Source organism: Bufo bufo, chromosome 2, assembly GCF_905171765.1.
Source record: "Bufo bufo chromosome 2, aBufBuf1.1, whole genome shotgun sequence".
Taxonomy (NCBI): Eukaryota; Metazoa; Chordata; class Amphibia; order Anura; family Bufonidae; genus Bufo; species Bufo bufo.
In genome coordinates, this window is record NC_053390.1 from 117,962,974 (window position 1) to 117,985,843 (window position 22,870).

At 44.9% G+C, this 22,870-nt stretch overlaps 1 protein-coding gene across 1 annotated transcript in view; it reads left to right on the forward strand.

The window, feature by feature from the left end:
* The first annotated feature begins 230 nt into the window (after positions 1-230).
* Positions 231-22,870, forward strand: part of MRPS27 (mitochondrial ribosomal protein S27) — a 117,379-nt gene continuing 94,739 nt past the window's right edge. Inside the window, exons 1-2 of the mRNA XM_040421471.1 lie at positions 231-328; positions 16,431-16,508. Coding sequence (XP_040277405.1) covers positions 253-328; positions 16,431-16,508 — 154 coding nt within the window. The 5' untranslated portion in view covers positions 231-252. The remainder of the gene's footprint in view (positions 329-16,430; positions 16,509-22,870) is intronic.

Consider the following 22,870-nt stretch of genomic DNA (forward strand, 5'->3'; position numbering starts at 1 on the left):
TGGAGGATGTAAGAGCGTCCTCCGCAGCTAGATGGCGCTATTCACCGCTCGGCGGGACACTGTACAGATAATACGTTTTCTTAGCCTTCAGCAGCAGCTCGGTACACACGGCAGAACATAAACCGCAGGAGAGCCGTGACTGTACGTGTCTACACCCTCCATTAGTTACTCGTCCTCCTTGCAGGACTCGGGGTCACATGGCGCCGCCCACTGCTGTCATCACCCAGAGACACGGAGCGGTGACGTTCCAAGATGGCGGCCTCCATGCTGAGCCGGTGCATGCTGCTCTCCAGGGCCCGGGCGGTCTCTTTAGGCGCCGCAGTGACAGGTACGGGGAGCAGGGGGTGCAGCCAACCCGGTGTATCGGTGCAGGACGCCGGTCTGCTGTGACATTGGGACGTCCTGTGTCCCCTCCTGTCTGCGGACAGGGAAACATGGCTGTCTGATAGTCTTCTTCACCAACATCAAAATCTGTGCTTGCTGTCAGGGAATGGAAATCTTCAGAAGCTGCAATCCTAATATTGAGCTTGTATCAGATCTGTGCCAGTGCTCTGCCTCTGGATGTAGGGACTGAAGTGTCACGTCAGCCCCCGGACTGGACGCGGACAATCGGTCACTTCACAAAAGCGCCAGAAAATCGCAGCACGCAGATGCACTCGCTGAAGGGAATGGGCCGCATGTGGACGCCACCCATGTGTGCTCCCTTTAAAAACTGACCCCCTGCACACAGTGAGTGAACGCACATAAGATCTGCATACACGTCTGTGCGTTTCTGCAGCATATCCGCAACGGAATCTACAATATCCGACAGCGGTTTTTGTTGAGGATTTGATGCGGTTTTGTCGCAGACGTCACCCTTCATTGGAATAGGGTGAAACTAAAACTGCAAACGTAACTGAGCTGCTGCGGATTCAGAAATCCACACGATGGGTCAATCCCCGTACAGAAAACATATTCTCATACGCTTAACATGCTGCGGTTTTTCTGCAACGTGTGCAGGTGGCCTGAAGGGACGGTATACGGTATAAGGGCGCACACACAGGTTTGGTCTGTTTTTTTTTGTTTTTTTTTTACTCACTGAAAAAATGTCATAGTAACAACCCAGTTTTTTTTTTTCCATACGGCATGTGGGTTTTATGGCAGTTTTTTTTAGGGCTGTATGGGTTTTCTAGTGTTTTTCTCCCTTCAGAGCAGGAAATGGGGAAAATGCCAGAAAACTGGCAAATCTTTAACATACTGCGTTTTGAAAAACTGCCAGTTACAAAATAATGCCACTAGACAAGAAACTCGTGCTTGTCCTGCGTTTTGTATCTCCGTAGACTAACGTCTGGAGTTTTCACCACACCGAAAAATACAAAAGTGTTGGAAAACTCCACTTTATATGTGTTTCTAGCCCAAGGGCCCGTTCACACGGCGTCTTCTGACATCAGGATTGACACGTGCCAAAAAAGCAGCAGCGTGCAATCACCTCCCATTGTTTTCAGGCGATTTAAAGAGGACCTTTCACCTGTATAAACTATGGTAACTGAGTATGCTGACATGTAGAGCGGCGCCCGGGGATCTCACTGCACTTACTATTATCCCCGGGCGCCGCTCCGTTCTCCCGTTATAGGCTCCGGTACCTTTGCTTCTTAAGTTATAGTAGGCGGTGTCTTCCCTTGTCCTGTGGGCGTCTCCTTCTCCTAGGCTGCAGCTCTGGCCAATCGCAGCGCACAGCTCACAGCCTGGGAGGTTTTTTTCTCCCAGGCTGTGAGCTGTGCGCTGCGATTGGCCAGCGCTGCAGCCTAGGAGAAGGAGACGCCCACAGGACAAGGGCAGACCCGCCTACTATAACTTAAGAAGCAAAGGTACCGGAGCCTATAACTGGAGAACGGAGCGGCGCCCGGGGATAATAGTAAGTGCAGTGAGATTCCTGGGCGCCGCTCTATATGGCAGCATACTCGGTTCACATAGTTTATACAGGTGAAAGGTCCTCTTTAAAGAACTTCTGTCAGCATGATCAACCCTATTAAACCAGGGATACAGCCTAGTAGGGTTGATCATGCGGATTGAAATGACTCATTGGTTGGAACCGAGATTCCAGGTAATGAATGCTCCGTACTACAGAGGATCCAGTGTCTGCACGTCTAAGTCAATACTAAGAATGAAAATGTTCCAATCATCCAAACATAAAACACAATAAAACATTGAAAACATAAAACCCCACTAAATAGAATGGTCCTGGTCTGGTAAACGGAAAAAAATGTGCAGGAATCGGCAACCTCTGGCACTCCAGCTCTTCTGAAACTACAACTCCCAGAATCCTCCTTTCACTTCTCTGGGAGTTACAAGTACAGCCAAATAAGTGTGCATGCTGGGAGTGGTAGTTCCACAGCAGCTGGAGTGCCGAAGGTTGCTGATCCCTGGTATAGTGTATGACATCCATTTAATGTATGCACTTTAGCATTCACACATCTGTATGTGTTTTGCGGATCCGCAAAACACGGACACCGGCATTTTGCAGAACGCACATCGCCTACACTATAATAGAAAATGCCTAATCTTGTCCGCAATTGAATGTTATATTTTTTTCGTATTCCGGACAGCACATCGTGTGGCCCCATAGAAATGAATGGGTCCGCAATTCCGTTCCGCAAAATGCGGAACAGAATTGTGGACGTGTGAATGGAGCCTAAATGCAAGACAAAATCCTGACATGTGCCCAGCCTAACAGTATTACTCACCAGTGACTTTATGTTGGACACAAGAGCATCAGGTGTGAATTGAGGTTTAGTGTGGACACGAGGACCCCGTGGCGCATCATATTTGTATTAACTGATCGTTTTCCAGACCAGGACCATACTGTTTAGAAGTGGGATTTTGTTATTTCTTTGTTTTATTGTGTTTTATTTTTTTATTTGGATGATCGTTTCAGACGATGATTTGGTCTTTTTAACGAATTTGTATTATAGATTTACGTTGTGGGTTACTTGAGTGACAGTACATTTGTCTTCTCTGTTTAAAACAATACCTTTATTATGTCTATAGGCATAACTGTTGCGGAGAATGAGGTGGTTCGAGCACCAAGGGGCTGGCCAGAGCCCTTGGAGCACGGCTTTTGTAGCACCCCTCTGATCTGGGCACCCCCTCTTCCTCCTTGATTGACAGTGCTAGACAGTTAGGCAAGGAGAGGGATAGTGTCCAGCTCCAAGAGGTGTTACAAAAGCAGTGCTCCAAGGGTTCTGACCAGCCCCTTGGTGCTCGAACCACCTCATTTTCATATTACTAAAAATGCAGATTTCTCGCAAACAGTTCTTCCTTCCTACAAACCTAACAAAGGTATTTCCTGGGTTGATCATGCTGACAGATGCTCTCTAAAGCCATTACCATGCCAAGATAGGACACATCTTTCTTGGCGCTGTATCTGGATGGATGCCCCTGGAAGCCATGGAGGTTCTTTCGTGGTTTAGCTCCATTAAGTTGGGCTGAACTGGGAGCAGGTCCACAGCATTAAAATTGGAAAACATGAAAACCATGTCAGAATCCACCGTGAGTATATCCTTAAAGGAAACCTGCCATGTTGAATTTGATGTCTGAGCTGCAGGCAGCTGTTATAGAGCAGGAGGAGCTGAGCAGACTGATATATAGTTTTATGGGAAAAGATTCAGTTAAACTGTTGTTGTTTTTTGAATTTTTAGCTGTTTTTCATTTTGACAGTACTATACCATTGAAAATTAAATATTGTCCTTCTGTAGCAGTTAAGAACTCCTACATAGACAGATTTAAGCCATTGTCAGTTTGCTGCTGTGAGGGGAGAATGTTATCTGAAGGATAATCCTCATGACAATGGTAGATGTACCATAGGGATTATTTTTTATATATTTTTTAACCCCTCCAGCCCTATTGTACTATGCATTCTGTATTGAGAATGCTATTATTTTCCCTTCTAACCATGTTATAAGGGAAAATAATAATGATCGGGTCCCCATCCTGATTGTCTCCTAGCAACCGTGCGTGAAAATCGCACCGCATCCGCACTTGCTTGCGGATGCTTGCGATTTGCACGCAGCCCCATTCACTTCTATGGGGCCTGCGTTACATGGAAAACGCACGAAGAGGAGCATGCTGCGATTTTCACGCAACGCACAAGCGATGCGTGAAAATCGCCGCTCATCTGCACAGCCCCATAGAAAAGAATGGGTCCAGATTCAGTGCGGGTGCAATGCGTTCACATCGCACCAGCGCGGAAATATCGCCCGTCTGAAAGAGGCCTTAGACTTTTCCCTGCCATTCATCATTGCAGTGAGCGTTGTGAACGGCACAGGCAGCTGTCGGGGATATAAAGCAAATGCTTTACACACTCACCTAAAGAATTATTAGGAACACCGGTTCTATTTCTCATTAATGCAATTATCTAGTCAACCAATCATATGGCAGTGGCTTCAATGCATTTAGGGGGGTGGTCCTGGTCAAGACAATCTCCTGAACTCCAAACTGAATGTCAGAATGGGAAAGAAAGGTGATTTAAGCAATTTTGAGCGTGGCATGGTTGTTGGTGCCAGACGGGCCGGTCTGAGTATTTCACAATCTGCTCAGTTACTGGGATTTTCACGCACAACCATTTCTAGGGTTTACAAAGAATGGTGTGAAAAACATCCAGTATGCGGCAGTCCTGTGGGCAAAAATGCCTTGTGGATGCTAGAGGTCAGAGGAGAATGGGCCGACTGATTCAAGCTGATAGAAGAGCAACGTTGACTGAAATAACCACTCGTTACAACCGAGGTATGCAGCAAAGCATTTGTGAAGCCACAACATGCACAACCTTGAGGCGGATGGGCTACAACAGCAGAAGACCCCACGGGTGCCACTCATCTCCACTACAAATAGGAAAAAGAGGCTACAATTTGCACGAGCTCACCAAAATTGGACTGTTGAAGACTGGAAAATGTTGCCTGGTCTGATGAGTCTCGATTTCTGTTGAGACATTCAAATGGTAGAGTCCGAATTTGGCGTAAACAGAATGAGAACATGTATCCATCCTCTGATGGCTACTTCCAGCAGGATAATGCACCATGTCACAAAGCTCGAATCATTTAAAATTGGTTTCTTGAACATGACAATGAGTTCACTGTACTAAAATGGCCCCCACAGTCACCAGATCTCAACCCAATAGAGCATCTTTGGGATGTGGTGAAACGGGAGCTTCGTGCCCTGGATGTGCATCCCTCAAATCAACTGCAAGATGCTATCCTATCAATATGGGCCAACATTTCTAAAGAATGCTATCAGCACCTTGTTGAATCAATCCCACGTAGAATTAAGGCAGTTCTGAAGGCAAAAGGGGGTCCAACACCGTATTAGTATGGTGTTCCTAATAATTCTTTAGGTGAGTGTATAAAAGAAAGGATCAATTTCAAAGGGAATTGATCCTGGAGGAGGACATATAAAACACCTCAAAAAGAGATCGTCGTTAATTTTATTATATTGCGCAATCAGTAAAACATGGTGCAAGCGTCTATACAAAAATATAAATGATTTATTATACAATAACTCAAGATACAATCAAAGCTTAATGAATAAAAAAAAACTGAATAATATGCAATAATATACAGTTATATGCAGTGCCATAAATTCGCTACTAGATATCTCTAACACAAATACCAGCGTTCCATATCACCTCTCAAACATAAAAATGTAATGCAACCGTCTTGACCACAATTATAAGATATAAAACTCAATAGTGATAAGGACAGATACGAACCCTTGCTCTGCTCAAACTATGACCAATCTTGGATATCGGGTAGTATCGCTACACAAATTATAAATTATCAGGCCTGATATTACTATGGAATGTGATGATTCCAATCGGAGAGTTTCTCCGGTATCAATATTGGATCTTTTATTCAGTAATATGCATCTTTACTAACGTGGGGAGTTACTAAATATCAAGCCAAATAATTCAATCAATACTACACATAATAAAGTTACACGTTACCCGAGAATGCAGATGATATGCAGAGTCTTAGGGAAGTCAGCTCCTAAAGTACGTTCTGGTCATTGGGATTTTTCTCCTGGGCTCTCTCTCCTTTGTTTCTTTCTTTTCTGTGTCTGTTTTTTTTCTTCCCTTCATGTGTGTATGAGGTTTATGATCACAAACTTATCAGTTAGACACACCTTCCTAACTTGGAATTTTTCAATCATTGTCAGTTAGGCGTGTACATATGATAATGACTGTGATGTCACTATATCACCCAGAATGCATTTCTGTTGGTGTAATGTTACTTATTTGTACCTAGGTGGCACTATTGCATAAGCTATTAGCATCATACTAGTAAGGGTTAAATGTTCAGGTCTAATTTCGTCTTACATTCCATACATATAACATAAGGAATCATAAATCAGAGCTAAGGGATTAACTTTGACACATGGACCAATTAAAACACAGGTGTTTGGGTACCATTTGAGACATTTCCCAAGCTACTAAATTTATGGTACCGATAAGAATATAATGGACCTTGTACTTTCACAGACGTGTGTCTCCTCTGTTACTCCAACGGTTCATTGTTTGTTAGTTAAAATAACACCATCTCACTAACAAAGTTTACACTTAAAATTCTTTTCATCATATTTTAGGAATGTATGCCTTCCTAGTGAGAAATATACACTGCTCAAAAAAATAAAGGGAACACAAAAATAACACATCCTAGATCTGAATTAATTAAATATTCTTCTGAAATACTTTGTTCTTTACATAGTTGAATGTGCTGACAACAAAATCACACAAAAATAAAAAAATGGAAATCAAATTTTTCAACCCATGGAGGTCTGGATTTGGAGTCGCACTCAAAATTAAAGTGGAAAAACACACTACAGGCTGATCCAACTTTGATGTAATGTCCTTAAAACAAGTAAAAATGAGGATCAGTAGTGTGTGTGTGGCCTCCACGTGCCTGTATGACGTGCCTGTATGACCTCCCTACAACGCCTGTGCATGCTCCTGATGAGGTGGCAGATGGTCTCCTGAGGGATCTCCTCCCAGACCTGGACTAAAGCATCAGCCAACTCCTGGACAGTCTGTGGTGCAACGTGACGTTGGTGGATAGAGCGAGACATGATATCCCAGATGTGCTCAATTGGATTCAGGTCTGGGGAACGTGCGGGCCAGTCCATAGCATCAATGCCTTCGTCTTGCAGGAACTGCTGACACACTCCAGCCACATGAGGTCTAGCATTGTCTTGCATTAGGAGGAACCCAGGGCCAACCGCACCAGCATATATTCTCACAAGGGGTCTGAGGATCTCATCTCGGTACCTAATGGCAGTCAGGCTACCTCTGGCGAGCACATGGAGGGCTGTGCGGCCCTCCAAAGAAATGCCACCCCACACCATTACTGACCCAATGCCAAACCGGTCATGCTGGAGGATGTTGCAGGCAGCAGAACGTTCTACACGGCGTCTCCAGACTCTATCACGTCTGTCACATGTGCTCAGTGTGAACCTGCTTTCATCTGTGAAGAGCACAGGGCGCCAGTGGCGAATTTGCCAATTTTGGTGTTCTCTGGCAAATGCCAAACGTCCTGCACGGTGTTGGGCTGTAAGCACAACCCCCACCTGTGGACGTCGGGCCCTCATATCACCCTCATGGAGTCTGTTTCTGACCGTTTGAGCAGACACTTGCACATTTGTGGCCTGCTGGAGGTCATTTTGCAGGTCTCTGGCAGTGCTACTCCTGTTCCTCCTTGCACAAAGGCGGAGGTAGCGGTCCTGCTCCTGCTGCTGGGTTGTTGCCCTCCTACGGCCTCCTCCATGTCTTTTGATGTACTGTCCTGTCTCCTGGTAGCGCCTGCATGCTCTGGACACTACGCTGGCAGACACAGCAAACCTTCTTGCCACAGCTCGCATTGATGTGCCATCCTGGATAAGCTGCACTACCTGAGCCACTTGTTTGGGTTGTAGACTCCGTCTCACGCTACCACTAGAGTGAAAGCACCGCCAGCATTTAAAAGTGACCAAAACATCAGCCAGGAAGCATAGGAACTGAGATGTGTCTGTGGTCACCACCTGCAGAACCACTCCTTTATTGGGGGTGTCTTGCTAATTGCCTATAATTTCCACCTGTTGTCTATCCCATTTGCACAACAGCATGTGAAATTGATTGTCACTCAGTGTTGCTTCCTAAGTGGACAGTTAGATTTCACAGAAGTGTGATTGACTTGGAGTTAATTTTGTGTTGTTTAAGTGTTCCCTTTATTTTTTTGAGCAGTGTATAAGATAATAGATGCATTGATGTCCTTCATAATATCCAATAATATAGTACAATACATGTGTCCTATTGATTATCTTATACTAAAACTTAAAGGGGTTCTGCACTTTGTTTTAACTGGATAGATCATCCGCTTCTGATCGGCGGGGGTCCGACACCTGGGACCCCCGCCGATCAGCTGTTTGAGAAGGCAGCGGCGCTCCAGTAGCGCCGCGGCCTTCTGACTGTTTACCGCCGGCCCACTGACGTCACGACTAGTATCAACTAGCGTGGGCGGGGCTAAGCTCTGTTCACTTGAATGGAGCTTAGCCGCGCCCACGCTAGTTGATACTAGTCGTGATGTCAGTGGGCCGGCGGTAAACAGTGAGAAGGCCGCGGCGTTACTGGAGCGCCGCTGCCTTCTCAAACAGCTGATTGGTGGGGGTCCCGGGTGTCGGACCCCCACCGATCAGAAGCTGCTGATCTATCCAGAGGATAGATCATCAGTTAAAATAAAGTGCAGAACCCCTTTAATGTTCACTATACGTGTATACTTATATCACAGTTTTTCTGCTTCATCAATGGACATTAAACCTTAGGGGTAATTAATACCAGATGTGTCTACAGAATATCCTTATCTCAGTCATAAATCTATAAGGAGACAAGAATGACCCTTCTCAGACTGGTACATCTACAGAGAAGAAATTATATGAACTGTGTCCTCTCCATGAACCTCTTTTGGCCTACTTTAACCGCCTCACGTCCGCCCATAGGATATAAACGTCCTATGGGTGGACGTCTATTTCTGACAGCACGTTTTAAAACGTCCTGTCAGAAATAGCAGCTGCACGCTAATCGTGCAGCTGCTGATCGGGTTGCCCGCTGTCAGTGACAGCAGGGCAACCCAGAGATAAGGCAGGGACAGTTCCCAGGTGTCCCTGCCTTCACGATCGCTGCAGACACAGCGCTCACCGAGCGCTGTGTCTGCAAAGCAGGAAGCGCTATGCGCTTCCTGTTCCGGCCCGGCGGTCATGTGACCGCCGTGACCGGAGCGTGCAGGAGCTGTGTGAGGTCTCTCAGAGACCTCGATCAGCCCTGCTGTGAGGCTGTACAGCGCAGGATTGCTGCTGTACAGCCTCTCTAGGGGTGCATTTCCACTGTAACTGGGGCTACTATGTCAGCCCCAGTTACAGGAGAAATCAACAGTGAAAAAAAAAAAAAAAGTGAAGTAAATGTCCCCCAGAGGTCTTGTATGACCTTATGGGGGACGAAAAGTGTAAAATAAAATAAAAAAAAAAATAAAGTGTTGAAAAAATAAAATAAAAAAAAGGTTCACATGTAAAAAAAAAAAAAATCCCAAGTAAGGAATAAAAAAAAAAAAAAAAAAAAAATAGAAAAAATAAAATAAAATAGACATATTAGGTATTGCCGCGTCCGTAAAAACCAGCTCTATAAAAATATCACATGACCTAACCCCTCGGGTGAACACCGTAAAAAAAAAAAAAAAAACTGTGTCAAAACAAGCAATTTTTGTCACCTTGCATCACAAAAGGTGCAACACCAAGTGATCAAAAACGCGTATGTCCCACAAAATAGTACCAATAAAACCGTCACCTCATCCCGCAAAAAATGAGCCCCTACATAAGAAAATCTCTCAAAAAATAAAAAAACTATAGCTCTCAGAACATGGACACATTAAAACATAATTTTTTGGTTTCAAAAATGCTATTATTGTGTAAAACTTTAATAAATGAGAAAAAGTATACATATTAGGTATCGCCACGTCCGTAACAATCTACTCTATAAAAATGTCACTTGACTGAACCCCTCAGGTGAACGCTGTAAAAATAAATAAATAGAAACTGTGCTAAAACAACCAATTTTTTGGTCACCTTGCCCCATAAAGTGTTATAATGAATGATCAAAAAATCATATGTACCCAAAAATAGTACTAATAAAACTGGCACCTTATCCCCTAGTTTCCAAAATGGGGTCACTTCTTGGGAGTTTCTACTGTAAGGGTGCATCAGGGGGCTTCAAATGGGACATGGCATCTAAAAACCATGTGGAGTTCCTTTCCTTCTGCGCCCTGCCGTGTGCCCATACAGCAGTTTACGACCACATGTGGGGTGTTTCTGTAAACCGCAGAATCTGGGTAATAAATATTGAGTTTTGTTTGGCTGTTAACCATCGATGTGTTAAAGAAAAAAATTGATTAAAATGGAAAATCTGCCAAAAAAGTGAAATTTAAAAATTTGATCTCCATTTTCCTTTAATTCTTGTGGAACGCCTAAAGGGTTAACAAAGTTTGTAAAATCGGTTTTGAATACCTTGAGGGGTGTAGTTTCTACAATGGGGTCATTTATGGGGGTATCCACTATGTAGGCCCCACAAAGTGACTTCAGACCTGAACTGGTCCTTATAAAGTGGGTTTTGGCAATTTTCTTACAAATTTGAAGAATTGCTTCTAAACTTCTAAGCCTTCTAACGTCCTAAAAAAATAAAATGACATTTCCAAAATGATGCCAACATAAAGTAGACATATGGGAAATGTTAAATAATAAATATTTTATGAGGTATCACTTTCTGTTTTGAAAGCAGAGAAATTGAAATTTAGAAAATTGCGAATTTTTCAAATTTTTGGGTAAATTTGGGATTTTTTCATAAATAAAGGTGAAATATTTTGACTCAAATTTATGACTATCATGAAGTACAATGTGTCACGAGAAAACAATCTCTGAATGACTTGGATAAATAAAGGCGTTCCAAAGTTATTACCACATAAAGTGAGATATGTCAGTTTTGCAAAATTTGGCCTGGTCAGGAAGGGGGCAAAGGGCCCAGATGGGAAGTGGTTAAAATACATACGAAATGGTGAATATAACACAATATGGCCTGCCCTGTCATATATCAAATCCACTATAATTATGATATTTAGATATAAATGTTGTACACCTATGAAAAAGCACAACACAGCGATGCTGCCTGTCCCTGAAATAAGCAATGACAAAGCTCCTTACAGTGAGGAGCTTAGTGATTGGTCAGTTTAAGCGGGCTGCCGGAGGTTATGGCACACCACTCTGAAGTGAGGAAGGAGGTGCACGATTGTCACTGGCAGGGTAAGTTGCCTTGCTGTGAAATTTTGTGGGGGTCCTGGATCTCAGTTCCTTGTTTTTCTCTATAATGAGTATGCTCGAGCGCTGTCTCTCCTCCCTGCTGAGTGCGGTACTGAAGACGGCTTCAATAGAAGGTCTAGGGGACCGTTTTCACTACGGCGCTCAGCAGTGAGAAAAAGTGCTGAGCGCTAAAGCCTCATGCTTATAGAAGTCAGCGAGGGTATCCGCGCTGGACATGCCAACAGGAGACCAGCAGCAAGCAACACCAACCTCAGACTTGGGTCTGACCGCCAGCTGCAAGACAGCGATGACACGGGAGGGAGACCCTCAGGGCAGGTCATTCTATTGTCCCGTAGCCAGAAAAATAAAGGACGAGCAGTTTATAGATGCAGCAGGCTGTGATGTGCCTGTGTACCCGGTGCGGGGCCCAGCATAAGCCTCCTGGCTGATACACAGTTGTCACAGCATGACTGACTTACAGATACCCCTACTCTCATTGCCAAAGCAATTCCTGGATATAGCAGGGGGAGAAGAGCTGATGCGAGCACCATGAAACAGGAGGCTGCATGAGGGGTAGGGTCTGGTTCACACACAGACAGTAGTGGCCAATGAAAAGCATCACTGTCCCACTATATACCGTACACTATTAAACAATGTGCACTATAGTCCAGGACACTATCACACTATATACCGTATACTGTATCACTATAACAGTATATACAGTCAGGTCCATAAATATTGGAACATCGACCCAATTGTAACATTTTTGGCTCTATACACCACCACAATGGATTTGAAATGAATCGAACAAGATCTGCTTTAACTGCAGACTGTCAGCTTTAATTTGAGGGTATTTACATCCAAATCAGGTGAACGGTGTAGGAATTACAACAGTTTGCATATGTGCCTCCCACTTGTTAAGGAACCAAAAGTAATAGAACAGAATAATAATCACTTTTTAATACTTGGTTGCAAATCCTTTGCAGTCAATTACAGCCTGGAGTCTGGAACGAATAGACATCACCAGACGCTGGGTTTCATCCCTGGTGATGCTCTGCCAGGCCTCTACTGCAACTGTCTTCAGTTCCTGCTTGTTCTTGGGGCATTTTCCCTTCAGTTTTGTCTTCAGCAAGTGAAATGCATGCTCAATCAGATTCAGGTCAGGTGATTGACTTGGCCATTGCATAAGATTCCACTTCTTTCCCTTAAAAAAACTCTTTGGTTGCTTTTGCAGTATGCTTTGGGTCATTGTCCATCTGCACTGTGAAGCGCCGTCCAATGAGTTCTGAAGCATTTGGCTGAATATGAGCAGATAATATTGCCCAAAACACTTCAGAATTCATCCTGCTGCTTTTGTCAGCAGTCGCATCATGAATAAATACAAGAGAACCAGTTCCATTGGCAGCCATACATGCCCACGCCATGACACTACCACCACCATGCTTCACTGATGAGGTGGTATGCTTAGGATCATGAGCAGTTCCTTTCCTTCTCCATACTCTTCTCTTCCCATCACTCTAGTACAAGTTGATCTTGGTCTCATCTGTCCATAGGATGTTGTTCCAGAACTGTGAAGGCTTTTTTAAATGTCGTTTGGCAAACTCTAATATGGCCTTCCTGTTTTTGAGTCTCACCAATGGTTTACATCTTGTGGTGAACCCTCTGTATTCACTCTGGTGAAGTCTTCTCTTGATTGTTGACTTTGACACACATACAGCTACCTCCTGGTGAGTGTTCTTGATCTGGCCAACTGTTGTGAAGGGTGTTTTCTTCACCAGGGAAAGAATTCTTCGGTCATCCACCACAGTTGTTTTCCGTGGTCTTCCGGGTCTTTTGGTGTTGCTGAACTCACCGGTGCGTTCCTTCTTTTTAAGAATGTTCCAAACAGTTGTTTTGGCCACTCCTAATGTTTTTGCTATCTCTCTGATGGGTTTGTTTTGTTTTTTCAGCTTAATGATGGCTTGCTTCACTGATAGTGACAGCTCTTTGGATCTCATCTTGAAGGTTGACAGCAACAGATTCCAAATGCAAATAGCACACTTGAAATGAATTTTGGACCTTTTATCTGCTCATTGTAATTGGGATTATGAGGGAATAACACACACCTGGCCATGGAACAGCTGAGAAGCCAATTGTCCCATTACTTTTGGTCCCTTAACAAGTGGGAGGCACATATGCAAACTGTTTTTAATTCCTACACTGTTCACCTGATTTGGATGTAAATACCCTCAAATTAAAGCGGACAGTCTGCAGTTAAAGCAGATCTTGTTAATTTCATTTCAAATCCATTGTGGTGGCGTATAGAGCCAAAACAAATTAGAATTGTGTCGATGTTCCAATATTTATGGACCTGACTGTACATTACATTATCACACTATAACAGTACACAATCACACTACATCCTACTATGTGCACTACATACAGTACATTATCACACTGTGCTACCCTAAGCCTACCACCCGGACCCTGCAGAGCTCTCTGTGCCACCCTAAGCCTACATAGCCTCATACTGTGCCAACCTGACCCTGCAGAGCTCTATGTGCCACCCTAAGACTACATAGCATTAGCATCCAAACTGAGACCGCTGCAGAAGGGGAAGCTCTCATGTGCGCGGTGCTTTGTACCAAGTTTCCCCTAAACTCCATTTCTGCTGAGTGTAAGTGTCCCCAGCTTTAGGCGTTGGAGGAATGACTAATAAGGAGTCTACTGTTTGCTTCTATAAAGGCAAAAACTGGTGGTACTGTTTAGGTGGCAGTGGTCTTATGTTTAGTATATGATGTCAGCTAAATTTAAAATTGTCTAAATTTGCTATTTATGCATGGAAGACAGTTCTAGGTTTCCCTGCATAAACAGCAACCCCTTAATGTTATGTAGGCCTTCGTATTAATTATTTGAATTACTGTAACTTTCGTACTCCTCCTCGGCTAAAAAATACTCCTCAAAAATGGTAAGAGGAGTATTTTTCCTCTTCCAGAAAAAATGTAGAGCAACCTCTGGGTATGACAGCTTTATTGTTCTCCTGATAGGACTAGATAAAGATGTCCACAGAAGAGCAGTGCACTAAGTCCCCTTCCCTCTCTGGCCGCAGTGATGGTCTGATTGAGCAAGTCAGGTGAGACAGCCTGCCGTGCTGGTCCAAACAGAGAGGAAGATAAAGAGGCAGGGTATGATGCAGAATACATAGTGACTTCATTAATTATATTCAGAAAACCATCCACCTGTTTTTGTAAAAAAAACAAGCAAAAAAACTCGCAAAATATATATATACACACATACACATATTATATAAAATAAAGTGATTGCCCTTTAAGTCCTGTGAGTTGCAAGGTGCAGTCTCCATGAAACAGACTTCTTTTTTTCCAGCACGTCACCATCCTTTATCATGTTCCTCAAACTACGGTATTCCTGAACAATTTTTGCAGTGTGGTAGGACACATTATCCTACTGAAAGAGGTCATTGCCATTACAGAATACTGCTGCCATCAGGGGTCGGCTTAGTAGTCAGTGCGATGTTTAGGTTTCCCAGCAGAACATTGCTCGGAGGATCAGACCAGTCCACCTTCCTACTTTGCTCCATGGTTGAGTTAAGGTGCTCATCTGCCCGTTGTTGGATCTTTCAGCAGGGGGCAATGGTCAGCATGAGCACTCTGACCGATCTGCAGCTACACAGCCCCATACACAGTCTGCTGAGATGCATAGTGTGTTCTGATACCTTTCTATCATACCTGGTATTCACTTTTTCAGCTATTTGTGCTACAGTAGTTCTGCTTCTAAAACATCAACTTTAAAGAGGCTCTCTCACCAGGATCAACCCTATCAAACTAGACATATTGGCTAGTAGGGCTCATTATGCTGTTTAAAATAATACCTTTCTTTTGTCTGTATGCTAAACAGCTGCAGAGAAATCCTGTGTTTTTATTTATATGCAAAAGAGAAATTGGAGCACCAGGAGGCAGGTCTGAATCCTTTGAGCACTGCCTTGTAACACCCCTTTTGCTCTGCACACTCCCCCTCCCCTTGATTGACAGGGCTAGAAATCAGGATGCTGAGGGCAGAGCTGTGTCCTTGCATATACATATCATATACTCTATGTACTATAGCTTTGCCACCCTGAGTTCTGCTCAGGCGGCTAATATACATATTACTGCTTTATTCACAAGCACAGTATATAATTATAACACCAGTGATATCTGTTATCTTATAAGCACTTGGAACCGAACCCGAGTTCGGGAAATGGTTTTTTACAGTGCAAATTAATTTATTAAGTTATTGCTCGAAGTCTCGCGAGACTTCGCAAAGCAAAACTTCGGCTCATCGGAGCCATTACATTCTAATAATGTATAGAGCTCCTGCTCCATACAGTATTAGAACGAAGTTTTATGCGAATCGACTTCGGATGTTCCATCCGAAGTCGATTCGCTCATCCCTAATATAGACTTTTTTTTAGGGGTTGAATGTGGAAGAAAAATATATAATTTTAAAAACCTGGAAGTCTCTCCCAGGATTGAAACCTGGGATCTGTACATGCAAAACCTTGGGCTTACCCCCAAACTATAGCATTACCACATAGAGATGCATGTCAATGCTTATAAGCTAAAACACATTACTGGTGTCTGTATGATCATATATTCTGCCTGTGAATAAAGCAGTAATATGTATATTAGATTTCTGAGCAGATCTCAGTGTGGTGAAGCTATAGTACATAGTGTATATGATATGTAGATGATAGGAAACAGCTCTGCTGTCTAGCCCTGTCAATCAAGAGGAGGGAGTGTGTGCAGAGCACAGGGGGTGTTACAATGCAGTGCTCAAAGGATTCAGCCCTGTCTCCTGGTGCTCGAACTTCTCATTTGTGTATGAATAAAACTCATATTTCTCTGCAGCTATTTATCCTACAGAGGGTTGATCCTGGTGACAGAGCCGCCTTAAGATGTGACTGGTCAGGTACTATCTAATATACCCCAGCCCTAGATAGGCACCATTGTCCAGAGATCATCAATCACTTCACCAGTCAGTGGTTTTAATGTTATGGCTGTTTGATGTATATGCTCTGGAATATGTGTGATTTACTGAATGACTTCTTTATTTTGCAGGAAAAAGGTTCCTACTTTCTGCAGCATATACCAATGCCAAAGCATATGAGAAATGGGAGAAAGAGAGCCACAATTTAGGTGAGTGCTGATAAGTTGTATTCTTGTGTACAAGCAGTCGATAATTTTACGTGTTGTGTGATTAACACGTCAGGGATTCATGGATATGTGCTATACACGGACAGCACACGCGGTTTAGCACGATTCGTGGTTTGAGCACGGAAGCATGCTCTATTTTGTCCACATTAACGGATCTATCACTCTCAATGTAGTCTAAGGGTCCCTGAAAAACACGAACGCAACACGGATGCCATTGGTGTTTCACGGACCATTAGGAGGAAATTCAGTTCAGTGTCAATGAAACATTGATGACACATGGACCAAAAAACGGACACACGTTTCTGCCATGTGACCACAGAGCGTGAGTGAACCGCTTGCTAGTCTCCTGCCGGCCGAAACTGCGCTGCACTGTATCCTGACATACACACATCGTCAGGATGTAGTGCACGGAGCGCGCACTATGACCTGACGCTGTGTGTATGTCAGGATACAGTGCAGAGCGTGAAGAAGATGATGCAACTGCGGAGTGTCAGCAGTGCCCCTACAGGAAAAGTAAGTATTTTATTTCAATGGTGGGAGCAGCTGATGGCACTGGGGGGGAGCAGCTGATGGCACTGGGTGGGGGGGAGCCTGATGGTGCTGTGAGAATTGATGGCATGGGGGAAGGGACTGATGGCGCTGAGGACTGTTTGCTCAGGGGTCTGATGATGGCACGGGGGGTGAGTTTTTATAAAGAAAAACATTCTTTTAATTAGTTTTTTTCTTATTAGAGTACTCAATTTATCATTGGAGTAAGGCCTCATGCACACGACCGTGGTGTGTTTTGCGGTCCGCAAAACACGGATTGAGTCCGTGCGCGTTCCGCAATTTGCGGAACGGCATGGACAGCCTTTAATATAAATGACTATTCTTGTCCGCAAAGCGCGGACAAGAATAGGACATGTTATATTTTTTTTAGCGGGGCCACGGAGTGCTGTCCGCATCTTTTGCAGCCAAAACGGCGGCTCGGATGTGGACCAAAACAACGGCCGTGTGCATGAGGCCTAATCGGTAGAATGCTTGATTACAAAAATAATCGATAACTGCAGCCCTAGACGGAACCAGTTAGGGTGAATTCACATGCTGCAGATTTGTTCGCAGAACTTTCTGCTGCTAAAAGTAAGTTCCATTCATCTAAATGGGATTGTTTTGGTGGCAAACATATAAGTTTCTGTAAGTCCCATTCCGGTGAATGGAACAGTCACATCAATTTATGCATGAGGGTAGGGCTGCAGTAAACGATTATTTTAGTAATCGAGTATTCTATCGATTATTTTTTACGATTAATCGAGTAATCTAATAAGAAAAAATGAATTAATAGACTTTCCTTTATAAAAACTCATTAGACCCCCTGCCATCAGTCCCCAACACCCTTCGTTCCCCCCTGTGCGATCAGCCCAAGTGCATTAGTTCCCCCAGTGCCATCAGCTCCCCCCTCACCCCAGTGCCATCAGCTCCGTTCCCCCAGTGCCTTCAGCTGTCCCCCACCCCAGTGCCTTCAACTGCACTGCCCTAGTGCCATCAGCCCCTCCATGCAATCCTTTGCCATGTTCCCCACTCCCCCAGTGCCATCAGATCAGCCCCTACATGTCAACCAGTGCCATCAGATCAGCCCCTACATGTCAACCAGTGCCATCAGATCAGCCCCTACATGTCAACCAGTGCCATCAGATCAGCCCCTACATGTCAACCAGTGCCATCAGATCAGCCCCTACATGTCAACCAGTGCCATCAGATCAGCCCCTACATGTCAACCAGTGCCATCAGATCAGCCCCTACATGTCAACCAGTGCCATCAGATCAGCCCCTACATGTCAACCAGTGCCATCAGATCAGCCCCTACATGTCAACCAGTGCCATCAGATCAGCCCCTACATGTCAACCAGTGCCATCAGATCAGCCCCTACATGTCAACCAGTGCCATCAGATCAGCCCCTACATGTCAACCAGTGCCATCAGATCAGCCCCTACATGTCAACCAGTGCCATCAGATCAGCCCCTACATGTCAACCAGTGCCATCAGATCAGCCCCTACATGTCAACCAGTGCCATCAGATCAGCCCCTACATGTCAACCAGTGCCATCAGATCAGCCCCTACATGTCAACCAGTGCCATCAGATCAGCCCCTACATGTCAACCAGTGCCATCAGATCAGCCCCTACATGTCAACCAGTGCCATCAGATCAGCCCCCTACATGTCAACCAGTGCCATCAGATCAGCCCCTACATGTCAACCAGTGCCATCAGATCAGCCCCCTACATGTCAACCAGTGCCATCAGATCAGCCCCTACATGTCAACCAGTGCCATCAGATCAGCCCCTACATGTCAACCAGTGCCATCAGATCAGCCCCTACATGTCAACCAGTGCCATCAGATCAGCCCCTACATGTCAACCAGTGCCATCAGATCAGCCCCTACATGTCAACCAGTGCCATCAGATCAGCCCCTACATGTCAACCAGTGCCATCAGATCAGCCCCTACATGTCAACCAGTGCCATCAGATCAGCCCCTACATGTCAACCAGTGCCATCAGATCAGCCCCTACATGTCAACCAGTGCCATCAGATCAGCCCCTACATGTCAACCAGTGCCATCAGATCAGCCCCTACATGTCAACCAGTGCCATCAGATCAGCCCCTACATGTCAACCAGTGCCATCAGATCAGCCCCTACATGTCAACCAGTGCCATCAGATCAGCCCCTACATGTCAACCAGTGCCATCAGATCAGCCCCTACATGTCAACCAGTGCCATCAGATCAGCCCCTACATGTCAACCAGTGCCATCAGATCAGCCCCTACATGTCAACCAGTGCCATCAGATCAGCCCCTACATGTCAACCAGTGCCATCAGATCAGCCCCTACATGTCAACCAGTGCCATCAGATCAGCCCCTACATGTCAACCAGTGCCATCAGATCAGCCCCTACATGTCAACCAGTGCCATCAGATCAGCCCCTACATGTCAACCAGTGCCATCAGATCAGCCCCTACATGTCAACCAGTGCCATCAGATCAGCCCCTACATGTCAACCAGTGCCATCAGATCAGCCCCTACATGTCAACCAGTGCCATCAGATCAGCCCCTACATGTCAACCAGTGCCATCAGATCAGCCCCTACATGTCAACCAGTGCCATCAGATCAGCCCCTACATGTCAACCAGTGCCATCAGATCAGCCCCTACATGTCAACCAGTGCCATCAGATCAGCCCCTCCATGGCCCCTACTCCCCCAGTGCCATCAGATCAGCCCCTCCATGGCCCCTACTCCCCCAGTGCCATCAGATCAGCCCCTCCATGGCCCCTACTCCCCCAGTGCCATCAGATCAGCCCCTCCATGGCCCCCACTCCTCCAGTGCCATCAGATCAGCCCCTCCATGTCCCCCACTCCTCCAGTGCCATCAGATCTGCCCCTCCATGCCATCCATTGCCGGCCCCTTCAGTTACATGTCCCCAGCGCCAGTGAAATAAAATACTTACCTTTCCTGTAGGGGCACCGCTCCAGAGCTCCTTCCTCTTCTCCGCGCACTGCACTGGATCCTGACGTCACACAGCGTCGGGTCATAGTGCGTGTTTACGTGCACTGTGACCAGACGATGTGTCAGAATCCAGTGCAGTGCGGGCCGGCGGGTGACCACAGAGCGGTAAGTAATAGCAAGCGCTTCACTCCTGCTCCGTGGTCACATGACACAAACGAATCCTCAATGCCAAAAATTTGCATCGATGATTTTTTTTTGTGTGTCGAATTACTCCATTCAATCAAGTAATTGTTTCAGCCCTACATGAGGGTATACCCATTCCTGTACACGATGCTGCCCTGCAATGGGATCTGCATGTGGATTACCGCTAATTGCCCAACGGCGCCTGTAATTCTTAGGCTGGGTTCACACATAACTGATTAGCTTGGGATTCTCTGCAGCATTTCTGCTTCTAATCTGCGGCAGAAAAAAAACCGCGTCAAAAGTTGCAGATTAGACGCAGTGTCACTCTTTGCATTGCAAAATATGAAATCCGCAGTATTAATTGACACGCTGCAGATTTCAAATCCGCACCACAGGTCAGTTTCTGCTGCAGATTTTTTCTGCTACGTGTAACTGAGAATTGCTGAAAGCTCATCCGCTTTGCTGGTACTGTACAACGCTGCAGATTTGCCACACGAAGATCCGCAACAGCAAATCTGCAGCTAATCAGTCACATGTGAACCTAGCCTTATTGTCTCCAATGGCAAAAGTACATGTGTAGCCCGGCGTGGGGTGTTTACTATAGTGTGTGCTTTTAAAGGGCCCTGATTTATCAAGACTGACGTGTTCTGCTCCTTTCTTGATATCCTTTGCACCACCTGAAGATACATCTCATTTATGACGCCTCCAGCAGTCCATGTACCTGACTGAAATCTCTGTGGTGTTTAAAAAGTTGCAGTCCCAAGGTTTTTGATGTTTTTATGCCAGAAAACTGGCATAAGGGGAAGATAAATGGCCCCCTATAGGTTTTTTTTTTTTCTACAAAATTCTGTATAAAACATGTTGTCCTGCTCCATCTAAGGGCTCATGCACACGAACGTATTTTCTTTCCACGTCCGTTCCTTTTTTTTTTTTTGCGGACCGTATGCAGAACTATTAATTTCAACGGGTCCCCCAAAAAAACTAAGTTACTCCGTGTGCATTCCATTTCCGTATGTCCATTCCGTAAAAAGATAGAACATGTCCTATTATTGTCCGTATTACGGACAAGGATACTACTGTTCTGTTAGGGGCCAGCTGTTCCGTTCTGCAAAATACAGAATGCACGCGGACGTCATCCGTAAGACTGTATCTAGGGAACCGTGCTCACAGCGCAGCTGTGTGCCGCTTTGCAGACCTCTCCTTACAGCTCTGCAGAGTACATGAGGCCTAGATCCTATTTGTTCCCACGTAGAGTATGAGCCAAGGAGAGGTGTGCTTGGGCTTTCCTGGTGTGCGGGCCTGGGCACTCAATGGAAGCGTTTCTGGGCACCTTACTGGCTCATTTGCATAAGGAATAAAGTGCATTTTTTCAAAATAGAAACCAAGCAGCAAGGAAAGAAAAGCGCATCTGGAAAGGAGGTAGTAAGTGCTGCAAGGCCATAGTTTTAGTTTAATGGTGATGATTCTGGTGACAGATTTCCTTTAAGTTTTTTTATGACATTGAGCTACTGTGCTTTAGCTTTTGTCATGCCAATGCATTTTTCCTTATTAGACACCAGGGGGCGACATTGCCTTAGTTCTGTTTATTTCAGAAAGCTTCCTCTAGTTCTAGTCCAGACAGGGGTGTTCTGTATTTGCATAGGATCAGTTTACTTTAATATCTGTATTAAAGCTTTTGTTACCTAAGTATATGTCCATATGACCTGCTCGCTTCTGTTATGTGAACACGTGGAGTCCGTGTGAACTGTCTGAAGCGCTGACATAGTGAAAAAAGACTTTTTCTCCAGACTTTCTGATGTATGCCTAAAATTTCGGGGTACCGTGTTAGCCAGTCACTCCCTAGGGAAAATGTTAAAGTAGAACAAATAACTTTATGCAAATATTGGTTAAAAATGGGGAAAGTGCTTAAAACCCCAGTACCTGAGAACCCACTGACCAGGGGTATTTGAGTACAATACAGTGGCGTTGTCACGAATATTGTGCTCTGAACATCGCACCTCAGCAACACTGCTACACCTGCACAAATATAGGTATCAGGTGTGGGTTATACCAAGACGTATTTGCCGCTCGGCTATATTCGGAGCTTCCAAAGGAATGAATGGAGGGCGGCCGGGCATTCGTTTTGCGCGCTCTGTTCCTAATGATATGCCCCCAATATCTGAGGTAACCCCTTTAATCTGTAAAGTTTTAAAGAAGCCACTACCACTTTTGTTGAAAATAGTATGGAGGGCTAATTTCCTAATTTACAACCTGCAATTCTCCAGCTGTTGCAGAAACGGCAACTTCCATCGTACCCTGACAACCTATGGCTGTCATGTTATGCTGAGAGTTGTATTTTTGCAACAGCTACAGATTTGGAGACTTCTGCTTTAGACAGTAATAGGGGTTACCCTTTTTCTAAATTTCTGTATCCCTGCATTAACCCCTTAAAGACATTTACTGTCTCTTGTCGTCGATTCATCTTAAAGGCAAAAAACACGGAAGAGTGCGCATCCCAGGCAGGAACGCCTCCCCTTGGCTGAGATGGAAATGGCTCAAACGGATGCCAAATGTGCATAATTGATGCACAGGATCTGTTTTTTCCCTTTATTTGTCTGTTCTTCTGAATGATCAGAAGAATGGAAAAATAACGGTGATGTGAACTCTCCCTAAGCAATATGGACAATCACAATACATTA